Raw genomic sequence first — 8,467 nt, forward strand, 5'->3', positions numbered from 1 at the left:
TCAGCAGTTTGAATAAATTTGAAATTGACAATATCATTGTAATGAAAACTAAAGGAAGAATCAGTCTGTTTCCTTTTTACAAAGGTCTTCTTGGGATGTTCCATGGTATAACTGATATTTGTTTTGTTTTAACATATTATTAGAGAAATATCATGCGACTGGATAAAGAAATGGTATACATTGCCGCATTACTACCGACAAGATTTTTTGAAAGTTCAAAGCTTGATTGGGAAACATTCTAAAATCTCAGTGTTTATCTTTGGATCTTGTCAGTTCATCACTGAACTTTACCCAATTGGATGTCCTTGATCCAGTAAATATGTCAGATACAACCCAGTGCTGTAGCAGACCAAGATCCTGGCAATATGCAGGGGGGTACTCAAAATCAAAAAACATAGTAACTCCCAAGGAGACTGATCACTGCATCAAACAATGACTGTGTTTGAAGAATAATCTTTACATTGTCTCCTACAATGAATTGGCATAGGATGTGTTTTGAGCTGTCAAGGAAGACCACAAGATGAGGAGCCTCTTCCACTTGGCTGTGCAGATGTTTCCGAGGAACTGTTTCCACACTCTTCACATCCTGTTAACATAAAATAACATTTTTGTTAGGGCTGAATATTGTCAGTTTACAAGTTGATCTCACAACAGTATTAAGTAAATGAAACATCTATTCATAACTATACTGCTATTTGTAAATATAAAATATTTTAAATATATCTTTATCATAAAGGTATCACCTGTCCTTGCAGTCTACTGCATTTCCATTTGTCACAAAGCTGATCACAAGCACTTACTTCAGGAATGAAGTAAACCAGTTTTCAAGTGTAACAATACTTACAGTAGTACATCATTTTCAAACAATCTTACATTGACTATGGTAATGCAGGTCTTTGACTTCAAACCCTTGCCCTTTTGCTTGGAAACAAGCTTCTCAAAATCCCGGAACAGTTGGATGCTTTTTTGAGCATCAGTACCCTGAAAATTTGAAACAATAATTATTAAAATAAAAATTTCCAATTACATGTTAACCCAGTTTGAAACAATAACCATATCAAATCAATATTAATTAACATATTAAGGTATCACAGAGGGTTAGTGAAATTAGTTAAGTATTTTGATAGTTCACCATATCTAATTCGAAACAAATTAAATTATGATATTAAATAATATAAGCCATATGACAAGCAACTTGTAACAAGAAATTGAAATGAAATATACATCTTGACTTTTCTGGAGCCAATAATACATGCCTCAGGTGCAGTTTTCTTAGATGCGACAGTCTGCATTATCCATTCCATATTTCTGGCAATTTCTTCCCTCGCTTCCTCTGGATCATCACTGCGTTGGCCAAAGAATTCATACACCAACTGAAACAGTATGTTAGAATGTATTTAATGATTAAGAGGCACAAAGACAAGCAACAGGGCTTGCCTGCTTGTTCAATATAAGATTAACACTAGCACAACAATGACCATAAATCAACTAATGTGATAACACTGTACAAGTACTTTTGTATACCTGTAACGTCCGTATATAATAAATAGGGTTTAAGGACACATGAAGATTTCCAAGGAAGCACTTTAGGGAAACTTAATTTGAAACAAACATTTGCTGTTTAATAAGCTCAAATGATTTATACTTACAAAGCATCCTTCCTCAAAACAAGGGAACTTTTCTAAAATGGGCTCAATCTTCCCGGTCTTCAAGGTGGTTTGCCACTCTTTGCGGAATTGTCTTGTCTGTTTTAGTAGGGTTCGCAGCTGAGTAATTGATTGCTTTCCTTCCCATTCCTTCTTTATTTCATCAAGATAGGATGCAAAATCTTTCTCTGATGTCACACCTGATGATTTATTAGCCATCTTGAACAACTTCTGAGGTTGTGCATCTTCAGAATCCTTAGGTGCAGGTCTCGTTTGCATTGTTTTGAAATCTATTGGTGCGCATCGCTGACTCAATTTGGACACAAAAAAAGCTCTGAAAAGACACAATAGGAGAGTTTGTTTTTAACCTTCGATTAGAAAGAAGGAGTGTGTTTCTTGGTTATAGCAAACAGATAATATTGACTTTACCTTTTTATGAATTCACAAATTGGGGGGTATTGAGTCTCATGCATTTATTTAAGAAAAGAACATTCAGACGAGTGTTTTTAAATCACAAGATCTTACTGAAATCTAACAGAAGAGTGCCTAATTCCAAATCATATGCAGTTCAACCAAAAACATTATCTGAAAATAATTACACTGTGATAAAACAAAAAGAATCACAGAATATCAAGTTCTGTAATACAAGAGCCATAAATAATGAAATTAGTAAAAGTCGAATACTTGGGATATGCGAACTATCAGTATGTATGCACCTTGACACTACATCACTGAATAAGAGATAAAAAACTGAAACCAACTCAAACTTACCCAAGGTGTCTTGCCATGTGCATAGGCAAATGAAGGATATTTTGCCACCATCCTCCTGCCGATTGATTGATAGTATGGTGAAGATGACATCGATGGATAAACAGTTGTGTGAAACGTTTCACTCGCTTCAATACAGAGTTAAAAATCTGGCTGCTCCTTTCACCTGCTTGAAGGGCTGCAATCGTAGTAGGTGCAAGATCAGGAAGGGGGATCCTGTCTGGTGTTGGCAGCGCAGACAGTAGACTGCGGCTTGAGAGATCTGCTGAAACAAAATGAAAGTATCATGTTAGTTAATGTGGAAGTAAGTGGGAACCTGAAGACCACATTTAGGTTAGGTCAGAACCATAATGGAAATGTAATGATGTTCGAATGTATTTATTTCTCTCATCTTATTGTTTGTAGATCATAATTCCAGAAAGTCAGACAGGTAAATTTCTCGGTTCCTGTCAAGAATATTGAATTACATTTTCCCAGTGAACAATATACCCGATTTAAATCTACAACGATACATAAAATATTAGAGTTGAAATAATCACCTGAAGTTCCAATGACCTGCAAATGTTCATGTCAGAAATAAGTGCACGTAAAGAATGTGGCAATAAAACAACAACTGGATGTGCTGAAAAAAGACTTAGAAAAATACTTAGTGACTTGATAACTTTAGCAAGACAGAAAAAAATTGTTAGTTTTAGCATCGATTCAGATGTTTTAGATAAACGTACACCACCCACTTGACTATGTGGTTGCCCAGTCTAGGTTATGAATCACTGTCTACACATGATGTTAGACTGCCACCATCAATACAACATGTAAACATTAATATGTGAACATTATCTTTGCAATATCATCAATGTAGGTACTATATGTTGGCATAGCGCTTACCTGGGGAGAATAATGACAACGTCAGCTTGTTCTGTCTTCTGAAAATGGCGAGGATCGTGCAGTGGAATGTGTAAACCCCGTAGATGACGGCACTTTTGGAAGATGACGGCACTGTTGCCGTAGAGTTACCTCCCTTGGTTCATTTGTCACAATGTCATGTTACACACAAACTTAATGTCCTGTCTGAATAAGTGATACCTATTTTTCATGGAAATAATGATATTAAATGAAATTAATATATCCCGTGTGTGGGTTACTACTTTTCCCTACCTTTTTAGCGAACTGGCACGCCACATTCTAAAAATAGCTTATTGCGCCATCAAAGCGTTTACGTCTTTAGGCTACGATCGCGCGAGTTGACAGACGATATTCGCATTGAAATCACTGCGTTTTGAAAATGCTGACATCCATTTGAAGATATCTAAAGAATGTCTAGTTATTATGTAATATGAGGCCGGTAGAGGTGCAGCGATTGCCTCGATCACCATTCATTGGCGCCAAAATGTATCGAGGCACGCTTGCGTTGACAGATTAACACTAATGTTAATAAAGAAGAGAGATATATTAACACTGGTGTAAATAAATGAACACTGATGTTAATAATATTACGTAAGTCGTACTTGTATGCAAATAATATTACGTGTATGTGTAAAACAAGGAGTACGACATCTTATTTCATTTAGCCCAATGTTATTTCAATTAGATTAGTTAGAGGGGCAATAACTTTAGACCAACTTTCCAGCTGTACAGCAAATTTAACCAAAATGTCTGAGGTAAGATTAGTTGAAACAGATTATTTTTTAATATTTCGAACACATTACCATATCTAATATGATACACATTTTCATTAACAACAAGATCTATCGTACTCATCGCTGTGCACTGACATTGTTTGAAGACGTACATAGGCTACCACACATTAACGCCTGTGTTATATGATTAACATCAAGGCGTTGGCAAATCAACACCTGAGGTTTCCGTATAAACGGAGATGTTAAATATTTAACATATTAACGCGTTAATGCCTAACACTATTTTTTACAGTGTATGGTATACTACAGGGCTAACAAAAAAACACGATTGGTACAGTCAAAGCAAGGTGTCCTACCTGACACAAGCTGCCATCTTGAGAGTATTCAGGGGCTGCCAAGAGTTGTGTCGGGGTGTTGTGTCAGCAGCTGCAGTGTCCCCTTGGTCAGGGTCTGCAGCATGGTTCAACACAATGAGCATGATGCGCACAACTAATTCTGAACCTATAATGATGACAGGTAAACCCCAATGGAGTTGTACAAACAGTGATGCTCTGATACCATGGAAACCCAAAACAATGATGCCATTTACCTGTATTTGGAAGTTTAGACATGAAGGTGTGATGTAAACGGGCATTTGACATTGCAAGATTGCATGATGATTTATGTACAAAACAGTTACCATGGTGATAATGCAAGAGTGACTACTATGAAGAGAATTACTTATTATAAAGATACATATTTACAAAACCGGAGGGGTTGAGGGGGGAATCCAGAGTGTGATGGGGGTCCGAGGATGTGCGACAGCTGTTGAGTTGTCCTGTTGAGCAGCAATGGAATAGAGACAAACAACCTGGTCAATGAAACGGGTACACTGTGATGGCAAGTCAGACACACAAATTGATTTGTAAATAATCATAGTGACACTGCATAGTACTAAGCATTAACATTCTGTAACAGAACTAGTTACCATGAACTATGCAGCATTTACTACTGAATAAACAGGCAAATTGTCAAAGGTGTGGAGGAAATATCTGATGAATGAGATGAATATGCACAAACTATACAATATGAAAAAGACAAACCTTAAGAAGTGCATCGAAAAGTGGTACATTCCAAATGTGTGTGCTACAGAGTCCACAGGTAGGCGACTCTCTGAGCAGCTGACAGTAAGGTCAAATGTGTGTGCCACAAAGTCCACAGGTAGGCGACTCTCTGAGCAGCTGACAGTAAGGTCAAATGTGTCTGCCACAAAGTCCACAGGTAGGCGACTCTCTGAGCAATTGACAGTAAGGTCAAATGTGCCATAATCTGTAATGAAACAGGGGGCAGATACAGCTGTTTGAGAAAGGGGGTTGCGCAGTTCAGAGCAGGGTGGGAATGCACGCACTGTTGCACCACCCCACCCCCTACAAAAAAATAAACACAAACAATAAAACCAACCCCACAAAAAATTAGAAATGAAATGAAATTCTTATACTTATACATACACTGCACTCAAGCCTTACAAAATGAGATTGTGATTGCATAATTCTGATTTCTTCAAGCAAAGAATTCTATAGTATAGACCATTCTTAGCCAATATGCATGACCTCGATGTCAAATCGAAAGCGAGGCTTAAATAGGTTGACCCAACCTTAAAAATGGCGACCTCAAAAAGGAAAGATTACTGCTGTGTGCCTTTGCGTTGGAGTGATGCCCGTAAGGATTTTACGGTATCTTTTCACCATATTCCCAAGAATAAGATCAGAAGAAGGCAGTGTTTGACGAAAATACGGAGAGATCCTGGAAAATTATTCATAGTAAGTACAAAATAATTACGGCACATGGCATAGTCTAGATCTGCCGTGTAATGTAATGTACAAACTGTTCACTATGCAAGGTTTTAATATTAGGGGCACATGTACAATGTGAATGTCACACACACACACACACACACACACACACACACACACACACACACACACACACACACACACACACACACACACACACACACACACACACACACACACACACACACATTGACATGTTCAAAATCAGTGATCACCCCCCTAGTTCATATGTACACAATTGGCCCCTCCCCCGCCTCCCAAAACAAACTGGGAGACACCCCAACCCCCACACCTAAAATCATCACCCCCCTAGTCATAAATTATGAACGGTCCGTTATATTAAAAACATTTAAGCATATGGACATACGGAGACACTTGTCATGATGGCAAGGGAATTTTATTTGCAAATATTCTGTATCAGTGAAATTAGATTGGCTGCAAATCAAAGTAACATTTCAAGTACATGCACATGCATATGCATATGAGTGATTGAAATAAATAGTTTCTAAATGATGATGTGGCGATTCGTTGTTCCTCTGCTATTGTAACATGTAGTTACGCGCACATCGCCATCACCAGTAGGTACAACTGGAAATAAGTGCGTGAATAAATACCCTAGCTATATCTATAAAACAGAGTCGATAGGACAAAACATTTTAAACAGAAAAAGTACCAAACAAATAATTTCATCACATGAGTAATACAATTTTGTTTGGTCCAGATCCACTCGAGGAGAGCTATCTTGATCTACATATTACTTATAATCTCGATTATCCAGCTCAAGAATTAACAACACTACTCCCATGTGGAAGTGGATGATTTGAACCCAGGTCAGGAAATACGTTGAGTCTTTTGCTCATATGTTGATAAAGTAAACGTAATTGACTTCCCTTGGTAATATTTCCACTATTGTGACTTTAGAGTAGCTTCCCTTCATAAATGCCGCGCATCATGGTAAACGTTAACCTAGATATCTAGGTCATATGACTTTTCGTGATGTGTCGTGAAGTACTGTAATTATTCACCCTTCAATCCGTGGGTATGCTACAGAAACATTTTTGTAGCCCCTTTCCCATTTCTCAGCGATTTCTCTGAACTACTGGACAGTTTCGTAATGTACCGTTCAAGAGAAATTTGAAACCAGGAAGTATACATTGAGATTTGTCGCCATTATGCGATTGTGTCCTTGCCCATTTTCAGCCTCGTTTTGGTACAGATATGAATATTCATGGGGCCTCATTAAGAATGGTCTATAAGTTCAATAGTTCTGAATATAATTCATTATAGCTTGTTCCCCTTGTAGCCCCACATATTGTGCACCAAAACTGTAATTTTTCAAGTATAGAAATTATCCCATATTCAACTACAATAATCAAATAATGGCAGAATAAAGGATTTATACAAAACGAAAAGTGTTTTACCTGATAATCTGTATTTGTAACTCCTTGAACATTTTAGCATAAGTCAAACTTTATCAAGCACAGAATTTATCTGTGCGGTCCAATTTGCATCTTTTTGAAACCAGAGGCCTAAATGTTTGTGCTTGAAATAATAAATATTTTTGCATAAATAATATCTAATAATCACTAATATGGCTAATTGAGCATTTCCTGAAATCCCCCAAGAGAGAATTCAAATAATACCATATCAATGTATCTCACTTTAACACAAATGTCACTAATGTCACCCAATGTGAGCATTTCCTCAAATACTCCAAAACATTGAAATAATACCATATCAATGTACATATATCTCACTTTAACACAACTTTCCCTAATCTCACTAATTGAACATTTTGTTCAAACAAACTATGGCTCATCTGGACGAAGTGTTATCAAAACACTAACCCTAGTCAGCCAAATGCCACTCTGGCTATGTGAGAGACCTGTTTTGACAGAATCTGGCTAAGTGAGAGGACACCGGGCTGTCACCATGGGAACACACAACCGAGGGAGTTGGTGTAACACATTTGTACAACAATATTGCAACTTGATAGTTAAGAGATGGGACGGAGTCGTGAAGTGAACAATGTTCTGAAAGAAAAGATACAAATATGATTTATTTCAAGTGCGCCTATTTGTTGAGGGATTGATTCTAACGGCAGAAAACGTTGCTCCTGTGACACGAGTTAACAGGGATACGCATAATCCAAACGAATCGCATTGTTTGAGGATGAAATACGGTAGTTAAAGTCAAACAACAACAACAACAACAAGACGGGGGAGTGGTCAGCGAGCGAAGCTAGACAATTTGTGCACATGCAATATTATACAAGGGGAATGCAGTCCGCTCCCATGGGCACCACGACACCAGCACACGCGCCTGCGATCGGCCAAGACGGATGACACTGTGCACAAAGGCCTGCAAAGACCAAGGGAGAGCTTGTTTGCTTCCCATCTGTCAGTGTCAGCGTGAGACAGAATGCGAGTGATCTACGAACGGTAAGCAAGGAATATGGGCTTACACAAAGATATGAATGAAGTTACCTTGAGGTGCACTTGCATAGGTGTGTGTTGCCAGCGATGTTGTTGCCAGCTGGAAAGCGCGTGTGCCGCCATGTCCAGCCGATGGATGTAAACTAGAT

The 8,467-nt window shown here is 38.0% G+C and overlaps 1 protein-coding gene and 1 long non-coding RNA gene across 2 annotated transcripts; both read right to left on the bottom strand.

Annotated features, from left to right (window-relative positions):
* Positions 1 to 385: 385 nt before the first annotated feature.
* Positions 386 to 4,077, bottom strand: LOC124267382. The gene is made up of 6 exons (XM_046702293.1): positions 3,300 to 4,077; positions 2,418 to 2,679; positions 1,650 to 1,980; positions 1,257 to 1,373; positions 874 to 981; positions 386 to 586 (listed from the first exon to the last, which is right to left on the bottom strand). Exons 2-6 carry the CDS (start codon positions 2,438 to 2,440, stop codon positions 386 to 388), a joined length of 780 nt encoding a protein of 259 aa, XP_046558249.1. The 5' UTR covers positions 2,441 to 2,679; positions 3,300 to 4,077.
* Positions 4,078 to 4,396: 319 nt separating this feature from the next.
* On the bottom strand, positions 4,397 to 8,467 carry LOC124267376. The gene is made up of 3 exons (XR_006896015.1): positions 8,370 to 8,467; positions 4,795 to 4,868; positions 4,397 to 4,501 (listed from the first exon to the last, which is right to left on the bottom strand). It is a non-coding gene; the product is annotated as an uncharacterized LOC124267376 (long non-coding RNA).

This window comes from Haliotis rubra, unplaced genomic scaffold (genome assembly GCF_003918875.1).
Source record: "Haliotis rubra isolate DU_JTF1 unplaced genomic scaffold, ASM391887v1 Scf1308, whole genome shotgun sequence".
Classification (NCBI taxonomy): Eukaryota; Metazoa; Mollusca; class Gastropoda; order Lepetellida; family Haliotidae; genus Haliotis; species Haliotis rubra.